Below are 19,328 nucleotides of genomic sequence, written 5' to 3'. Positions count from 1 at the left end.
TATCGTGGAAAGCCCATACTCCGGGCCCGATCCTCTGAGTTCAGCTCTCAGATCTGCTACTTAATAGCAGGTGTCTTAGCCTCTCTGTGCCTCAGTTTCCTCATCTGTAAACTGGGACTAATAATAACACACATCCCACTGGGTTGTAGTGAAGATTAACCATACTAAGTTTTGTAAAGCCTGATGGAGAGTTAAGTGCTGAGCATCAGTTCTTGCTGTTGTTGTTATTATTACTGTTGTCAGTATCATTTTACTGATGGAAAGATGCCATGTCAGCAGCAGAGCTGGGAAGCAGACTCAGGCCTTTTCTCTCTCAGGCACCCGTCACCCTGTGTGTCACCAGAGATAGGAAACAAGGGAGCACCGAAACTCCCGGCTGGTGGCCTTGGAGTCCTGGGAGAAATGGCCAGAGTGCCCACCTGCCTGGGACCGTCACTGTCCCACTGAGCGGGTGGGTGCAGAGCCACGGGGGCAGCGCGTGGGGACACGCACATAGGACGGATGCGAGGGATCCCTGTGCGTGTGCAGGCGGTGGGGTGGAAAAAAATCTGACGCATTTGGAGCCTAATTTTAAACTTGGCTTCACTGTGTGTTTGCCGGGTGGCCTTGGGCAAGGGACTCGGTTTTCTCATCTGTGAAATGGGGGGAAGCCGAGGATCTTGATGAGGGAACGATGAATTGGTGCGGGGAAAAGGCTCACTGACGCAGCACTTGGCCTGTGGTGAGCCCTGAGTGTCGTGGACCCTTAGGAGAGAAGAGTTGTTTGCTCCGGAGTTTTTTCTGCAGTGACAGCTGCTCCTCAGCCTGGGGTCCGTCTGCTTAGGCCACTGAGGACCTGTGAGCAGCTGGCCTCCTACTGCCCCCAGGTCCTCTCGGGGCAGAGCCAGACAGGGAGTGGGGGGCTCCTACGGCTCAGGGGCAGGGCCCAGTGCCTCTCCTGGGATGGGTGACAGGCTCCCAGCCTGCGGCCTTGCTTCCCTTTGGGCATGCTTTCTGGGATGTCTCTAGCAGCCTCTTTTAAAAAAAATTTAAGTAGCTTTATTGAGATGTAATCCACATGCCATACAATTCACCCATTTAAAGAGTACAAGTTAGTGGTTTTTCGTATATTCACAGATGTGCACAGCCATCTCCACAATCGATGTGAGAACATTTCACCATCTCAAAAAGAACTTTGTTCCCTGAACTATCACCTCCTTATCTCCCATCCCCCCCACCTCCCACCTCCCCCCTTCCTCTCCCCCTCCCTCCCAACCAAACACTAATCTGCTTTCTGTCTCTGTGGGTTTGCCTATTCTGGACATTTCGTATCAGTGGAATCATACAATACGTGGCCTTTGGAGTCTGGTTTCTCTCACTCAGCATCCTGTTCTTAAGGTTCATCCATGAGGTAGCCTGTGTTGGTGTTTCATTCCTTTTTATGGCTGAATTGTATTCCATCGTGTGGATGGACCACATTTAGTTTATGCGTTTATTCACTGGTGGGCGTTAGGTTGGTTTAGCTCTCGGACATTATAAAGGAAGTGGCTGTGAACATTAATGTACAGGTTTCCATGTGGATGTGTGTTTCCCTTTCTCTTGGGTAGATACCTGGGCCTGGACCTGCTGGATCGTGTTAATTCTGTGTTTAGTCTCTTGAGGAATTAATTGCCAGACGGTTTTCCAGAGCCGCTCCACTATTTTCCATTCCCACCAGTAAGCTATTGCTCACCTCGGTTTCCCTTTCTTGCCAACGGGGCTGGCAGGCCTAGAGGCCTCACCCGACCATTTCCAGACCTGGAGGCTCGCCCTCTCCCCTTTCCTGACCTAATGAGTCCTGGACGCTCCTGAGTAGGGGGTTGGAGTGTGAAGGGAGCCGCTGAGAGCAGCAGGGCGTCTGCTGGGCTCACAATTTCAGTGGTTCTTTCCTGGGTCTCCGGGGGTGAGGAGGCTGTCCTCTGCCTGGTGGTCTCCAAGTAGAGGCTTCCCCGAGGCTGGTGGCACAGGAGGCGAGGTCTGGTGGGGCTGTGGGCCTGTCACCGGAGCGCTCTGGAAGTCGGTAGGCTCTTGGCTTGGTGGCCTTCAGTGGGGCTGGAGAGGGGCCTCACATCGACAGGGCACCTGCTGTGTGTCAGGCCTCGTGGAAGTGTCACCGTCCATTTTCTAGGTGAGCCTCAGAGAGGGCAGGGCCTGGCCCAGGGTCACACAGCACGCGATGAAGCGGGGAGGTGTGCCGAGCCCACGGGGTTGTGGCTGACCACTCTGCACCGGTCTGCCCTCTCTCTTGGTTACCACAAGGCCCGAGTGACCAGAGGCGTCCTCCAAGCAGAGGCAGCTCTGAGGCGCCCCCTCGGCAGGGCCTGCTTCGTGCCACCCAGGAGTCCGAGCTCAGGCCAGGAGGAAGGGCCTGGTGCTGCTCACCCCGGGTCTCGGGTCACGGGGCTGCACCCCGGGGAATCCAGCTCCCTGGAGGTCTCTCGCATCTGCAGCCCAGGGAACAGTCAGCCGAGGAAGACAGTGACGAGCGCTCCGTGACCTCCCTGGTCGGGAGGCCTGGGCCCAGGAGAAACCTGCGCGGGAGAGGAAGACGATGAACAGCGCGGACGGCTCCAGGCAGGGCTCTGCGCGGCTCGGCCCTCCATCTCTGCGCCCTGGGGACCAGGCCTGGCCCGGAGCGGGCAGCGGGGGTGAGGCTGTGGGCAGCCCCATCGCCCCGCCTCCTCGCCCTGCCGCTTTGAGTACTGGTTTCCTTCCTGTTCAGAGGTGTTATTTTAAGAACGCGGTGTCACCAGAGGGCTCAGGGCCAGCGCAGACACTCCGTTTCTAGCAGCTCGGCCACCTGCCTCTTCTCGGCCCCCCGCCGGCTGCCTGCCGTCAGGTCTGGAGGGGACCCCCCTTCCTTCTCCCCGAGAGCCAGCGCCTCTCTCTTAGTCATTTCTGTCTGGGGCCCTGCGGCCTGGCATATCCTCCCCTTTGTGCTCTCTTTCTCCCTCCGATTATTTGGCTGCGCCCCCGTTTCTAGAGGAGGAAATGGAGGCGTGCAGGGGGCGGGCCTTCCTGCTGGTACCCTAGGCCCCCCAGCCTCGCTCCTCTGGGGTCCGCGGCAGGGACTTTCCCTCTTAGGTCTCGTGTCCCCTTGGCGGGGGCTGGCAACCTGGGAGGTGGCAGAGAAAGCTGCTGTGGGTGTGAAGGCCAAGGTGGCCGCGTGGCCGCTAACTGGGGACATGCCTCCTGGGACAGAAGGAGGCCTTGCCTGGCCTTGTGCATCCCCCCGCCTGCAGGTGGCGAGGAGGGGCGTTAGGGGGGACCCCCTCTGGCCCTGCCCTCCCCTCAGCGGTGCACCAGCCAAGGAGGTGTCATGATCCTTCCTCACCCCCGACCCACTCACAGGTCTTCCAAGGCGGCAGCCCGTCACCATGGCAACAGCCAGCCAGCCGAGGCTGCCCTGGGCCCAGAGCCTTCCCTTCCCGCCCAGGTCTCAGTGTACCTCAAAGAATGCCCAGCGAGTGCCTCCTTGGGGGACAGCCCCTCTGGTCAGAGGCAGCGCACCCCACAGTGTTCTCTGACTTCTTCCTGGCCTTTTGCTGAAGGCCACCTGGAGGGGCAGGGTGCTGTGTCCTCTTCTTACCCAGCAGGGCTGGAGGGTGAAAGTGATTCCTTCCCCTGCGAGTTTGGCGGGTCAGAGGTGGGCTGGGACCCCTCTGGCCTCCCAGAAGCCAGTCTCCCCTTTTCTGGCCCATCCCATTTTGTAGAAACAGGCCGCCCCCCACCCCCCCCCGCCCCTCGCCCATCACTGGCACCCGGGGTCTCTCTATGTGGTCCTTCAGCCTCTCCTGGCCTCCGTAGACCGTGGAGACTTTGCCATCTTTAAAAGCAAAAAAAAAAAACAGTTGAGTCACCAAGTCTGACATTTCCTGGGCTACTCGAAAGCCCAGTGAGGTAGGTCCTATTTGCTCTACACCCGTTTTCCATATGAGAAAACCGAGTCCTGGAGTGTTGAAGGCATGTGTCCAGGGTCACACAGCTAGTGAAATTGGGGCCCATCTGTTCCTGGAAACTGAGCCTTTAAGCCATACTCATTCCCGTCCGGCCTGTGTTTTATTGGCTTGTGAGGAACGTAAAGGACCGGACGCAGAGTCACCTGGGGTTAAACACGGGCATTTGATGCCCTGGAATTCAGCACAGGCACCTTTGTAGGGCTCCTTGCTGTCCTGAGATGTGGGCTCTCCACGATGTGCAGTAATGTCGTGCCCCTCTCTGGTTGGGAAGTTTTGCAGTGAGTCTGACGGTGGTCTCTCCTGTTGCCTTCCTGTTCAGACACCCAGAGTGGGGGTGGGGAAACCTCCCCATTTTGAGCCAAGCACCTTGGAAGGGCAGCTGACCCAGTGTGGCGGGACATGGCCTGTGCTAGCCATGGGGCGACATCTCCATCCCAGGGGGAGTAGCTGGACTTGGGGCCTGCAGTTGCCTGAGTAATGGTGAATTGTCACGGAGGGAACCTGGGGGACACCGGGAGAGAGGTGCCATTGTCCTCAGCCAAGGCCGCCTGCGATTCCCAGGGCAGCAGAGGCCCCTCCTTGAGGACCCCGCCCTGTCCACAGAGGGCAGGAGGCCTGTCCCTGGGGACACGGCAGGTTGGACCTGTGGCCGTGCTGCTTGTGGGTGGTCCCCATCGGCTGGGATGGTGTCAGGAGGTGTATTCAGGCCCAGGCTCAGGGAGAGGTTCAAGGGTGGGGCCTGACGTGCCCTCTTCCCTCACCCCGGGGCCCTGCCCTGAGGCTTCAGGACACCACGTCTCCATCTTCACCTGCCCGGCCTGACCCATCACACTCTGTACCTGGTTTTTGTACCACAGTCATCCATGGCTGTCTGGGAGGCTCCTGCTACCTGTGTGGGTGTGTGAGACAGAGAGAGGGAAGGAGGGGAGAGGGAAGGGAAGAGAGGGCAACACAAAAAGAGACACACAGAGACATAAAGAGGGGGGCACGCAGAGAAGGGAGCAAGCAGAGAAAGGGCAAACCCCTTCCTCCAGGGCTGGAGCTGAGAGGCGGGATGCTAGTACCAGCTCATCTCTTACCAGCCAGAGGCAAATGTTTTAACCTCTCAGGGACTAGATTTTCTCACCTGTAAAATGGGGATGGTAATTGTATCAGTCAGCGACTGCTGTGTAACAAACCAGCCCCAAATACAGTGGTTTGAAACAACAACCTTTTGCTGTTTCCCATGAGTGTAGAAGTCAGCTGAGCAATTTCTCTCGACTGGGCTCAGCTCACTCACATCTGTGGGCAGCTGGGAGGTCAGCTGGCAGCTTGCGGTTTTGGCTGGGATGGTGCTGCTGTCCTCCATGCAGCTCTCTGCCAGGCTACACTTGGTCTCTTGACGGGGGCTGGTGGGGGCAGGCGAACAAGAGCGGAAGAAAGAGCAGAAAGGCCTCGTCTGCTTTCATGAAGTTTGCATCTGTCCCATTGGCCGAAGCAAGGGCGTGAGGGGGTACGGGGGAGCAGGGCAGGAAAAATTGCTTCCGTGAATGCAGTCACTGCACCCTGATAGTGATAATGACCCTGATACTTCTTGGAGCTCTCAGTCTGCCAGGCGCTGGGCTGAGGGCTTTGCACGCATTACCTCCTTTGATCTTCACAACAACTCTCTGAGTTTAACCCCATTTACAGATGAAAACCTGGGGCACAGATGGCTTAAGTAGCTCACCCAGAGACACACAGCTGGAAAGTGGCAGAGCCGTGATGCGAACCCCGGGGTTAGCCCCTAACTGCAGCGCTGCCATCCAGCCGGGAGATAACACGACATCGAGCTCAGCTCTTGCCCCATCGCAGACACTGCAGCAACTTCCTCCTTCTCATTTGCAGATTTGTTGCTGTATGTGGGCCCAGTTCATTCATTTCTCACTGCTGTGTAGTCTTCGAGGTGTAAACACGTCCTGACTTATTTCTTCCTCTTTCTGAAGGTGGACACTTAACTTGCTTCTGATGCGTTGCTGTTATGAACAATGCGGTCCGGGCGTTCCGGCGTCCATCTCCTGGCGGGACACAGTGCCCGACCGCTTCCAGGGCTTCCGCGGGAGGGGAAGGGGGTCGTAGGGCACACCCATCTTCATCCTTTCACATCTCCGGGGCACGTGTACCTGTGTACGTTTCTATCGGCCATGTGCACGCCTTCCAGTCTCCTCACGTCTTCACCAACCCCTGGCACTATTTGGCTGTTTTGTCTTCTGCCGGTCAGCGGTGGTGACGGGGCATCTCACGGTGCTTTGGCACTCTTCCCCGTTCAAGACCATTGCTGATCTCAGCTTCCCCGGGATGTGTGTGCTTGTCCCTGGGCGCTCAGGCCAGCCGTGCCCCGTGCCCTGCAGAGCAGCCATGGCAGCCACTGCGGTGAGGGCTCATGGTACCCACAGCTGTGCCCAGAGCGTTACAGCCTGTTCCTGGCCGGGGCTGAGGGCTGGGTCCCCGTGTTCCGTTTCATGCCTGCCGGCAGCTGGTTCTCACACCAGTGGACGGCTCCCTGGTGCCAGGGCCTGGGGCGCTGCGGCCGGGGGTCCCCAGGGCTCTGCAGTGGGGTGGTAGCCGGCCCAGCTCGCACCGGCTGCCCACAGCCCAGGCCCGGCTCCGACGCACCTCCCTGTCTCTTTCCTTGCAGCCATTGTACAACCAGCCCTCCGACACCAGGCAGTATCATGAGAACATCAAAATGTGAGTACCTGTGGGCAGCCGTGCAGATGCACAGCGGCGTGGGGGGCCTAGGGTGGGATGTGGGTTCTCAGTTCCCAGCGGGCTCCCAGCCAGGGCCAGGTGCTGGAGGAGGGGATGGAAGGGGGCAATCTGGGCAAGAGTTCTGGGCCTAGGATGGAGAGGCCTGCGAGGCCAGGGGAGGGGCAGAGGGGGTGGGCCCGTGAAGCTTTGGGAAACAGACCTTGGGTCGGGGAGGGTGGGCGAGCTGCATGCACAGCTGTGGAGAGACAGAGGAGGAGGGCTGTTTGAGCAGGGGGAAGTTGCCGGGCGGAGGAGAGCGAGCTCAAGGTGACGGGGCCGGCCGTGGAGCAAGCAGGGGCCCATGGTTTGGCCTCTGATGTAAGCATGTTCGGGACTGTCCTGTGGTCTGCACAAGGTGTCCATCTGTGGCACAGCCCAGCGTGGAGCAGCTGGGAGCACTAATCCAGACCCAGAGGCTTTGGAGTGGCCAATGTGACGTATCCCAGTGACAGGGCCTTTTCCCAGATGGATGCTAGAAGCGAAAGCATACCAGTGAAGTGCCCCCCACAGTTGGTGTGGGCCGAGCTGGCAGAGCAGGGACAGCCGGACTGTGCTGGAGACCAGCGACTTTATGTGCTCAAGCTGGGAGCCAGGTATTGGGGGTGTGGCTGCCGGCAGGGGCTGGCATTTTTCTTGGGATGCATTAGTGGGAGCACAGCGGATGCTGTGGCTGAGGAGGGGGTACTACCCCATGTTGTTATCCAGGAGCCCAAAAGCTAAAAGGGGTCTTGCCCCTGGAGGGACACGTGGCGGCGAGCACTCCAGGACTGTTAGCTTAGAGGCAGACCCTTTGGGATCACGGTCATCGAGCTGTTCCAGGTTCATTTTTGTGTGACCTCAGGAGGGCGGTGCTTAGCTGGTCCAGTGGGCAGTCCAGTTTGGTGTGACTGTCTGAACTTCCTTGGGGTGGAATTGCAGGGTGTACGCGCAACAGTGAGCTCCCCATCCCTGGAGGCATGCAAACCTCCCGATGGTTTTCAAGCTCCGCTGGCGCTGGACTAGTTGTTGTGGGGGTCCCTTCTGTTGTAGTTTCTGGACTCGAGTGACTAGTCTAGGCTCTGGTGACCAACACGGCCACCCACCCCCGAGTCGCTGATGGAGCAACCTAGAAAATCCCGTGTTGCCAGCAAGGTCCTTGGCCCATTTGGGCTCGAGAGCACCTGCCGAGGATGCTTCCTCAGCTGTATTGCCGGCCGTCACTCAGCCTGTGGCTGGCAGGGGCTGCGGAGTGTCCTGTACTGGGAGCCCTGGTGTAGTGCCAGGCTTTCTGTGTCCAATGTGGCCTGTGCTTTTGTCTGGCCTTAGAGTGTGTTCGCTGCTCAGGTACCAAATCCCTCTCAACTTTACATGGTTCATTTTCCAATCAGGCCACCCTAGTCCTTTATAAGCTTCCTGGGACCTGCCTCACCGTGGGGACAACTGCTGGGGGTGGGGGAGGCCCAGATGGATGTTGGGTGAGGACAAGGGGGCCTTTCGGGCCTGTCACAGCTGGTTTACGGGATGGGGGTGAGGTGTTCTCATCTGGGCAAACCTGCTGGGAACATTCATTCGTTCAATACACATTTATTACACTTACTCTGTGCCAGGCCCTGTTCTAGGGACCTGGGGATTCAGCTGTGAACAAGACAAAGTTACCCATACTTTCATTAAGTTTTATCTAGCAGGGGAGACAGAAAGCAAGTGAGTTCATAAGTGAATAAGGAAACATCAGCTAATAAAAAATACTGGGGTCACATAGCTATCTTAAGCTCTTTATGCTTTGATATACCTACTTTTATTTTTCCTTTCAGCATAACAATTTTGATAGCAATATTATTACACTGAAACTTTTACATAAGTTTTTTCACCAAACTGAAAATGAGTAATATTTTAAGCCGAATAATGTGGATGATTTCAGGTTATAAAAACAGCTATAGAATCCAAACAACAAAGGAAAAAGGTATCCATACAAATAATACTAGCAAACAAGATACTGCTACATCTCTAAGTAGAATACAACTATAAGCTTATTGAACCAATGCCCTATTTTTATATCCCATAATCTTCATCAGGGGATGGCTCTGGTCTACTAGAGTACATTTTGGCTATGTAAGTAACCGCCTAGTGAAATTTGTTCCAAATCTAAGTCACAGATGAACAGATGTTTAAGTTTGAAACATAGAGGTAAATAATTTTAAGATTTTTCCTGTTCTAAGTGGTCAGCTTTATGTTAGAAAAATGTATCTGTAAGCAAGTTATTTGAACTGATTTCTTCTTAGAACTTTAATTTTTTTTCATAGTTTGCCTCTGAAATCATAATCACTTCTGTAATTTTAATTTCAGTGTGGTCATCATTAAGTCAGTGCAGTCATTTACTTTAAAAAATGCTGTGAAGATGGCAAACAGGGTGATGGGAGAGAAAGTAAGGGGGGGACTTTAGCCAGGGAGATCAGGGCAGGACCTAACAGTTGAGGGAACATTCGGGGACTGTGCAGAAGCTGGAGTGTAGGGCCCCCAGGCAGGTAGAAGAGGCAGTGCAAAGGCCCTGGGGCTGGACAGAGCAGGCGGGTATGTCCCGAGGGGGTAGGTGAGGGAGAGGAAGGTGCTAGCCAGATCACCCAGAGCTGGTGAGGAGCTGGGTTTTATTATCTGTGCGAAGGGAGGCCAACGATGACGTTTATGCTGAGAAGTGATTTGATTGGAATTTTGGGGAGCTGATGGGCCAGGGGCATGTTGAGAGCCCCAAGCACCTGGCTCATGTGGCCATTCCTTACTACCAGTGCCTTGGTTGCCCCATCTGTGAAATGGGTTGCTGAAGATTCAATGAATTACTATTCCTGAAGGTGCCGAGCTCGGTGTCAGGCGTGTAGGAAGTGTTCTGTGATTTTTGTTCTTTTTACTTTGTCAACAGAGACCAAGAGTTATCCCTCAGTCATTCATTCAAATATTCAAATATTTATGAGCACCTGCTCTGTGCCAGCCGCTGTTTGGGCCCTGGGGAGACAGCAGTGGATGAGGCCTGCCATTCTGGTGGTGCAGACAGGCAATAAATAAATACGCCTGTGATAGAAAGACAGCTTGATAAGGACAGTAAGATCAGGCTGGGGCTGCTTCACAGGGTGCAGGGCTTCACCAGCTCACCCCAGCCGGGCCTCCCAGCCTCTCTCCGGCTGCTGTAATTGCCGCCAGGTGGAAGGTTATCCCCTCCCCAAGGGACCTTGCCCTGTCACTTTAATTTCTCTGTGTTTGCGCGCTGGGGCCCGTGAGTTAAAGTTAATTTCACGCTTGACTTCCTGCTGCACTGGCAATTGCGGATGTGTTGAAGTCACCTGTACCCACCTCCACTGCTGTCCTCTGCCACCTGCCTCTTCGGGAGGTGTGGGGATGGCCACCCCTGCTCCCGGCGGGGTCGGGGAGCGGGGAGGCGGGTGACTCGCTGTGGGGTCTTAGCCCCAGGCCTCGGGAGTGACTCCTCAGACCTCCCAGGCTTTGGGAAGCAGGGGAAAGGGTAGGAGGTGGGGTGGGGGGGCAACCCCAGAGCCACACCAGCCCGTGCTCCGTGGAGGGGCTGTCCCGCCGCTCTGCAGGCCGGACCTGCCGGGAGAGCTCGGAGCTGAGTTCACTGGCTTGGGCTCCGGGAGAGCTCGGAGCTGAGTTCACTGGGTTGGGCTCCGGGAGAGCTCGGAGCTGAGTTCACTGGGTTGGGGAGCCCACAGGTGATTCGGTGAAAGGGCGTGGGATCGATGCAGTGGTGACGGTTGAGCCTCCTGTGTGTTCTGCTGTGGGCACCCCTTCACCTGGTGTCCTCTCCTCCCTTCGGGGCCTGGAAGCCTGCTAGCTCCTGGTAGCTCTTCCTTCCCGATTTTCTTGTCTTCAGACTGATTTTTCCCCTCCTCAGCCCTTATTGAGGGCTGGCTGATGCCCTGGGGCCGTGCAGGTGGAAAGGGTGCTCAGGACCCAGGTTACTGTTGACAGGTCCTTGTGGTCTTGCTCTGGAGGTTCAGAGATGTTAAGTAACTTCCCCAGGGCCACACAGCCGAACTCCTAGACCAGCCCAATCTGTGCACCCACCCTGCTTTCCTCTCCTGGGTCTGCAGTCCGGACTCTGCCCCTCGCTAGCCCGGTGACCTCGGGCAAGTCACATCACTTAGCTTGTCAGTAAGTTGGTCTCCTTGGAGTCATTTTGTGTAGGAAAAGTGCTTGGCCCCTAGTAAGCATGTTTTGGACCATCAGTCACCCAAGTCTGACAGGCTTTTCCCAAGGGATTCAGGGCCCTGCATGGGCTGCTTTCCCCGCAGTCAGGGGTCTGGCTCTCCCTGAACGCCCCTCCTGACTCCCTCCAAATTCACTGTCACCCTTACTCCCCTGGGACCCAGTATTCTCATTTCCCTCTGCCCACCCCATTCCTTTACTTCTCCCAAGCGTCATCTCAAACCTCTCCTCCTCCAGGAAGCCTCCCCTGATTGCTCCCACACTTTCCTTTTTCAGAACTCCATAGACCCCAGGGCCAGTCCCACCCAGGGCCTGGCCAGACTCTCCTCGAACGTCCACAGACTTTCCATCTCCTTTTTCCTCCTTCCTGGTTCCCGTTTCTCCCCCTAGTCCAGTGTCAGCCGACAAGGCCTATATTTCTTGACAGGCTGTGCTTTTTTAAACCCTGACTTCTCCAGGAGATTGAGATATCCTTTGCACCCTATAAATGCTTCCACCGGCAAACTCATCACATTGCTGGTCTGTCGGTCCTTCCAGAGCCCTCTGGACTCTGTTCCCTATTTTTGGACAAAATCTCAGCAGAGAAGATTTGTCTGCAGTATGCCGTTAGCAGCTGCAATACCTAAACACTTCTTGGAACAAAATAAACACTCAAAAAGTGTTTGCCAGAAGAATGTTGGACAAGTGGTCACCCCAAACCAGATGTCTAGGGGCTTGCGAACCACCCAGATGCATGCCTCCAGGGCGGGAACAAAGTTAGAGGGGAAAGGGCTGGTGGGAGGCGGTAGGGAGTGGTGAGGACTGGGGTGAGTGGTGAGCTCCTCATGCTTTTAAAGGGGCAGTTAGTTCTTAGTTCCCTGTCTGCAGCCACGAGGGAGCGTGGCCAGGCTGCCTGATTTTTTTTTTTAAAGAGAAGCTTTATGTTGAGCTTTTTATGCAGCAGCTTCTGGTTTTCAATACTGGCAACAAATTCAGATTTTTTAGAAAGCACCGCAGTCCAAACACAACAGTGTCACGAGCTGGCTCCACTTGGTGGACTGCGCCCGTTTGCAACCTGTGGACTTGACATTTGTCCTCTTTGGCAGTAAGCGGATGCTTCTGGGTGCCAGTCACGGTGCTTGCTTTGGAAGGAAACCCGGATCAGCAAGGGAGAATTCGTGCCCTCTGGTAGCCGCGGGGAACAGAGGCGGCTCCGTGCATCACCTCTGCCCCCACGAGTCTTTGTTCTCACCGAGGCCTCTTCAGCTCGAAGCCACGGCACCGTGCTTGTTGAAGCTGTTACAGGCTGTGCAAGGTTCCTCGGGCTGCCAGAACCTGTCACAACAACCTGGGTGCCTAAAAACTAGAGCAGTTCATTTTCTCTCAGCTCTGGAGGCCAGAAGTCGGGAATCCAGGTATCGGCAGGGCCTTGATCTCTTGCAGACGCTAGGGGAGGATCCTTCCGTGTGTCTTCCAGCTTCTGGTGTTTGCTGGCTTCCTTGGCGATCCTTGGCCTGTAGACACTTCACTCCAATCCTCCGTCTTCATGTGACCTTCTCACTGTGTCTTTTCATGTCATCTTTCCCTCTGTGTGTATCTGCCTCTCTGTCCAAATTTCTCCTTTTTGTAAGGACACCAGTCATATGGGATCAGGGCCACCCTGTTGACCTCATGCTAACTTGATGACCTCTGTAATGACCTGATTTCCTGATCCACATTCTAAGGTATTGGGGGGTGGAGGGTCAGGACCCCAACATCTTTTTGGGGGGGGGACACATTTCAATTCATAACATCCACCAAGCCCCCTGCAAGCTCTAAAGTAAATTGTCTTTGATCTCACTATGGCATTTCAACATAGGTCTTGTCCCTCTTTTTTTTTTTTCTAAGTCTTTATTTTAAAATAGCTAGATTTACAGAAGAGTTGCCAAGGTAGTACAGTGAGGGGGGTTGGTTGCAGGAACCCCGTGGATACCAAAATCCGCGATGCTCAAGTTCCTCATATAAAATGGCCCAGTGCAGTCGGCCCCGTATCTGGGGACGTGGAACCCATGGACCGTACTAAGAATTCCCCGTATACCCTCCACCCAGCATCCCCCAATGCGAACATGTGACACGAACAAGGTACATTTATCAAAACTACGAAAGGGACAGCGGTACAGTCCTATTAGCTAAACCACAGACTTCCTTTGGATTTTCCCAATTTTCCCACTAATGTCCTTTTTCTGGTCCAAGATCTGATCCAGGTTCCTGCTCTGCATTTCGTCCTCATGTCCCCTTGGTCTCCACTCTGTGATAATTTCTCAGTCTTCCTCGATTTTCCTGACCCTGACACTTTTGAAGAGGACTGGTCAGGGATTCTGCAGAATGTCCCACAATTTGGGTGTGTCTGATATTTTCTCAGGAGGCTGCTGGGCTTGTGGGTTTGGGGGAAGAGTCCCACAGAGGTGAGGGAGTGCCCTTCCCATCATGATATATCGGGAGCATCCGACACCGCTGACTGGAGGTGTTTATGTCACTGCAGGTGGTGTTGACCTTGCCCCCTTGCTCAGGGAGGTGTTAGCCATGTCTCCACCGTTGAGTTGCTCTCTTTCCTGCCCCTACTCTGTGCTTTAGAAGCAAGTCACCATCCAGCCTACTGTCAAGGGGAGGGGAGTCCAGCTACACCTCCTGGAGGGGGAATATCAAAGAATTCGTGGACACAAGTTAAACTGCCACAATGATTAGTAAATATTTGGGGGAAATGCTTCAAGGCTATGCAAATTTCCTGTCTCTCCTCAAAGTTTTGCCAACTGATTTAACGTTCATGCAAAGGTCTAGCCTGCAGTAATTAGCACCGTGGTATCTGATTGTGATTTTCAACTTCCCTCAGTCCTTCTACGTTTATTAATTGGAATTCTGTAAGGAACATTTGTCCCTTCTCCCTCCTTTATTTATTTATTCAATCGTTTATTTATATCCATGTGGATGCGTGGTTATTTATTTTATTCTTCGGGCTATAATCTAGTACTAGCGTTATTTATTTTGCCTCTCAAATTGTTCCAGCTTTGGCCGTCGGAATCTTTCTTTACTTAAAAATGTTCTGGGCTCATCTTGTATATTTCCTGCCGCAGCTCTGGATGCAGCCATTCCTCCAGGGAGAAATGGCTCTTTTTTTTGTGTTCCTTTGTCCGTGCAGCATACGGGATCCTAGTTCCCCGACCAGGGATCGAACCCGCGCTGCCTGTGTTGGAAGCACGGAGTCTTAACCACCAGACTGCCAGGGAGGTCCTGAGAAATGGCTCCTTTTATTGGAGAATGGTGTTAGAGACCAAGACCTCGGTGCTAGTGGGCTCATTGCTCTGGGCTGTCATTCCTGCTTGGCCTTCTCAGCTGCCGTCTTCAAGTCCAAACCCGCTCCTGTGCCCCAACCCACAAGGCCCCGTACAGCCGGCCCTGCCAACCTCTCAGCTCTCCTCCTCCTCCCTGTTCCTCCCCTCTGTCCCTGCCCAACACTCTCCAGCCACATGGGTCTTCTGTCTGTTCCTCAAACGCTCTTGAGTTTGTTCCCACCTTAGGGCCTTTGCACTCCCAGTGTCCTCTGCCAGGAGTGCATCTCCCTCTGGATCGCCCCACAGCTGGGTCCTCCTGGTGATCAACATATCAGCTCGCAGCCATCTCTGAGAGACTTTTCTGCACCCCTGAATCTAAAATAGCTACACCCTCCCCTCCCCCAGTCACTACCCCACCCTCAATGTAAGTTCCTGACTCCAGGATTATCTTGATTATCTTGCTTATTGTCAGTGTGGCCCCTCTAAGTGTCACCTCCATGAGATCCGGGGACTTCGTCTTGCTCACCTCTATGTCCCCAGGGCCCAAAACAGTGCCCAGCGCATAACAGGTGCTCAGTAAACATTTGCTGAATGACTGAGGAGATGAAAGCACAATGCTACTGCTCCCATTATTCAGATGAGGAAACTGAGGCTGAGACCATCTGAGATTTGTTCAGAGACACCTTGCTGTGGAATGAGGGGTTGTGGTCTCAGCCTGTGTGACTGAGGACCCCCAGTGCCTGTCCTGCTGGGGATGGAGAGGCCTGGCCGCTGGGAGGCGAGACCAGAATGACCCAGGGAGCCGAGGGTCCCCTCACTGACCCTCCTGGAAGTGGGCGTGGCCTTTCCTTGTCTGGAGATGGGTGGAGACAGGGCTGAGCTTGGCTGGGGTCCACAGGTGAAGAGGGACCATGCAGGCCCATCAGCATCTCAGACTTGAGACCAGGTAGTGGGGATGCCGACCTCCTGCTGGAAATCACTGCAAGGCCTGGGTACCCTGGTCCACCTGGGGATGAGGTGTGTTGGCGGACCCCGGCAGCCGCTGGGAGGTGGGTCTCTGAGGCGGTGGTGTCTGTTTGAGGGGCATGAGGCAGCAGAGAGTGACTCCCCATGGGGTCCCCAGGGCAGGTTGGTTTCAGGCCCTTCAGCCCCAGGGAGGCGTGTGTTGGGGGAGCTTCCTCGTCCATCAGGGCCTGGAGTGCCCTCCTCTTTGTCTTTTTCCTGAGGTTGGGGTCCTGGTGGCCCACAGGTACCACACCTCCTGGAGGCTGGACGGGGCGGGGCTCCCAGTCATCAGTTTGTAAGCTTTTGGTAAGAGTTTGGATGCGGCTGAGAATACGAGCAAGTCGGGGGACCCCTCCCCAGAAAAGTTGATCCTGCTGTACACCCGGCTGGGGGGCAAGCAAGTTCACGGGCCTGATGGGCTCTCCGGGGCCTGTCTCTGGGCCCCGCAGGCCCCAGCTGCTACACTCTGCTGTGCGTTGGAAGTTGTGGGGACAGGGCCGAGGGGAAGGGGGTGCTTGGGGGTGAGTCTTCCATCCTTTTCTGTATCGGTCTGCCTCTCTGAGTCTCCCTCTGCCTCCTGCTGGGCCTCCATCCCCCTTAATTTGTTTTTTATTTTTTTGAAGTATAGTTGGTTTACAACATTGTATTAATTACTGCTCTACAGCAAAGTGATTCAGTTATACATATATACACATTCTTTTTAAATATTTATTATGATTTATCACAGGATATTGAATATCGTTCCCTGTGCTATACAGCAGGAGCTTGTTGTTTATCCATCGTCCCTCTTTCTTTGGATCTTGTCTTCCTCTGCCTTTCGGCCTGTTCCCCTCTGTCTCTCTTTTCTCTCTCTCTCTCTCTCTGCCAGGTCCCTCTCCCTCTGTCCTCACTTGGGATCTGATCTCATCCACCTCTCTGTCACTCCCTCTCCCCCTGTCTCCCTGCCTTCCTCTGGGGCTCTGTCTGTCTGTCTTTCGGCTCTCGTTCCTTCTCCCTCATTCCTGGTCTTGGTGTCTCTCTCCTGTGCCTGCCTCTCTTTCTCTCTGAACAGCCCGCATCTCCCCGGGGAAGCGCCCGCTGCCCTCTGAGCCCGCAGTACTGTGTGTGGCCTCCTTGGTTGAGGGCTTTGATGGCGAGAGGGGTCTGGCTTCCCTGAGCTGAAGCATGAGACCCCTCAGGTGCTTCCTGGGCTTCCTGCTGCGCTGGCTCCCACCAGCCTGTCGCTGGCTTGTCCATGTCACCCCCACCCCAGGGGGACAGAGCAGGGGCTTGGTTGGAGGTGGCTTGGGGTCACAGAGGCCAGACCCCAAGACCCTGCCTCTGTGCAGCTGCAGGTCTCGGGGGCTTGGTCTCCCCGGCCTGCGTTTCTAAGGCTGTGGCAGTTTCTCTGTGGCCGGTTTCCCGTGGCAGTTGTGGCTGACGGGAGAGGGGAGCCTGGGTGCGTGTAGGGGTGATGGCAGCTCCGGGGAGGGCAGGAAGCCACAAGACCTCGCCCCCCTTTGGAACCCTCTTTTCTGCAGACCACGCTCAGCCTAGGTGTGTGTGGGGACACCTTGTATGTGACGGGGGAAGGACACACATTGGCAATTCGTGGCTCACCCTGGGGGGCTACGGATGTGTCTTAGCTCACCGGGAGCCAATAGGGGCAAGTAGGGGCAAACTTCAGCAAGGGATGGAATTCCTGAAAGCCTCCATTTCTGACCTGCCCGGTTGGCCGTTTCCATCCTCCTTAGAAACCAGGCGATGCGGAAAAAGTTAATCTTGTACTTCAAGAGGAGGAATCACGCCCGGAAACAATGGGTAAGTCATCACCGCGTCCCCCACCCCTGGAATCTCTTCTGCCGCCCCCTCCCCTCCACGGACCAGGCTCTCAGACCAGGCTTCCTTGAGAGCCGAGACTGTCCAGGCCACTCAGGCCACACCCACCGGGATCCCTGGGTTCTGCAGCTCATTCCTGCGCGTCCAGGGTGTGAAGAAAAGCCAAGGGCAGTGAGAGAAATGGGAAAAGACAGCAGCTGCTTTGGTGAAGCTGGGGGCTCAGGGCTCGGCTGCCCCAAGGAAGCTGGGGTGTGAGTGGGTGGGGGGGCTGGGAACTGTGCCCCTCCTATTCCAGCCTGGAAGGGGAGAAAGCAAAATGTTGGCCGGGAAAATTGGTTCCTTGTCAGAGGCCCTACTGTGGCTATTTTAGGCAGAAAGAGAGAAGTTTGTTGGCAGAGGTGGAAGACTGGGGTGGGCTGTGTGCTGGGTGGCGGTGACTGCAGGGGGCTCCCTGAGAAATGAGCTTTGCCCAGTCCGCTGTGCCCATTCCGGGCTCAGGAAAATCCGGGCCCAGAGAAGCAGTGAGGCCCCCCTTGCTTAGAAAGTGGTACAGACTCCTGCATCCCACCGCACACTCTGCCGTCTCAGCTGGGAGGCATGCCCAAGGCAGGGGGAGCACATGTGAAAGAACACCTTTAGTTGTGGTTTAGGGTGGGCGTTTACGTCACTGATTCACTGGGTGAGGTTAGGGCTGAGTGATGGAGGGGGAGTTACCCATTAGTATTCTTTCAGCTGTGAGAGGAAGAAGCACTGGCTCAGACGGGCTTAAACAGTAAAGGAATTTGTGTAGCTGCCAAAGTCCACTGAGTGGAGTTCAGGAGTGGTTTGATCAGGTTGCACCTTCATTTCGATGCCTTTTTTTTTCAAGTCTGCATATTAGTACATTGACAGGCTGGTTTTCCTTTGGGACCTGAATTTCTACAGCAGGTTTGAGTCTTCTAGAGCCAGAGAGAGCGCTGCTCATTCTCAGACCATCTCACAAAAGCTCTGATTTCACCCCTTGAGGGCCTGGGTCCCTCTGAACCAGTTTCTGAACCCACCCTTCTCTGGCCTTAGACCTCGGCTGGGCCCTTGGAGAAGGGATACATTTCTGGCTCAGATGCTGGGCGACTGGGAAGCTGGTTGGGTGGCACCCTAGACCCCAGGGCCCCACGGGGTGAGAAGTGGTGGGCTTCCCTTTTCTTTCCAACCTCCTCAGACTCCCAGATTGACTGGATGGTGACCAGAGGCACCTGGCTGGATAGATGGGGTTCATGAAACGGGTCATCCCATCTTATTCATCGAGTTAAGAAATATTTACTGAGCACCTGCTGTGTGCCTGAGTGGAAGAGACGCAGTGATAAGTGCCGTGCAGAGGGATGGGGTCGGGGACAGCCTGGATATCCTACCACGGTACTGAGAGAGGAATGACCAGAAAGGACCACCCATGTGAATATCTGGGGGTGTGAGTGTCAAGGAGAGGGCGCAGCAAGTGCAGGGGCCTTGAGGCAGGAACCGGCCTGGGGGGTGGCACAAGACAGCATGTAGCAGGCAAGCCTGAAGTGCAGGGCATGCGTGGGGGGCTCTGGTCGAAAATCATGGGCGCCAGGTCACCTGGAAATGGAATGTCTAGATTTTACTCTAAATACAGTTGGACGCTTATTCTTAATGTATTCTTAATAAAGAATACAAAATCTTTAAGAATTTTTAGTTATTTGGAAAATTTGACAGTGATACAGGAAATTTGACAGAAGAGTAACAGTGAACACCTATAAGCCCGCCATCTAGAATCCATCTTGGTTATATTCGCTTTGTGTGTGTGTGTGTGTGTGTGTGTGTGTGTGTGTGTAAGTATGAATGTTTTTGTGTTGAGCTGTTAGAACGTAGGTGCAGACACCCAGACCCTCGCCCGGAACACTTCCTGGAGGAAGGAAATTCTCTCTTTATCACACCTAAAGATTCACAGCTTTTCCTGATTCACAGCTTTTCCCCTGTAGCACTGCCCAGGGGTGGGGTTCCTTTGGGGCTGGAAGAAGGAGATCTGATTTACATTTTAAAAGGATCCCAGTGGCTGCTGGGGGGTGGAGTTGGGTGGGTGTAAGTGGTTCGGAAATCTCCCAGGGCTCCTTGTGGAGGGGTCCCTTGAGGGGATGGAGGGGAAATGGGATTATTTAAAGATAGAGGAACTGGAGACTTCTAAGAAACTCTGGGTTGGCTTTGTGGCCAAGCTGAGCCCATCTTAAGAGAGGCCCTTGTGAAAACGAATTCCGAAACCACAGAAGCTGCGACGACGGGAGGGCGT

The 19,328-nt window shown here is 54.9% G+C and overlaps 1 protein-coding gene across 22 annotated transcripts in view; it reads left to right on the top strand.

Moving 5' to 3' along the window:
* NCOR2 (nuclear receptor corepressor 2) overlaps positions 1-19,328 on the top strand; it is a 225,217-nt gene that overhangs the window by 102,412 nt on the left and 103,477 nt on the right. For all 22 annotated transcript variants that reach the window (XM_057525959.1, XM_057525958.1, XM_057525940.1 and 19 more), the window contains 2 exons: positions 6,634-6,686; positions 16,963-17,029. In XM_057525959.1, the coding sequence (XP_057381942.1) occupies positions 6,634-6,686; positions 16,963-17,029 (120 nt within the window). The remainder of the gene's footprint in view (positions 1-6,633; positions 6,687-16,962; positions 17,030-19,328) is intronic.

Source organism: Balaenoptera acutorostrata, chromosome 13 (genome assembly GCF_949987535.1).
Source record: "Balaenoptera acutorostrata chromosome 13, mBalAcu1.1, whole genome shotgun sequence".
NCBI classification, from domain to species: Eukaryota; Metazoa; Chordata; class Mammalia; order Artiodactyla; family Balaenopteridae; genus Balaenoptera; species Balaenoptera acutorostrata.
Note: the sequence above shows the minus strand (reverse complement) of the source record. Positions and strands in the feature narration are given on the sequence as shown.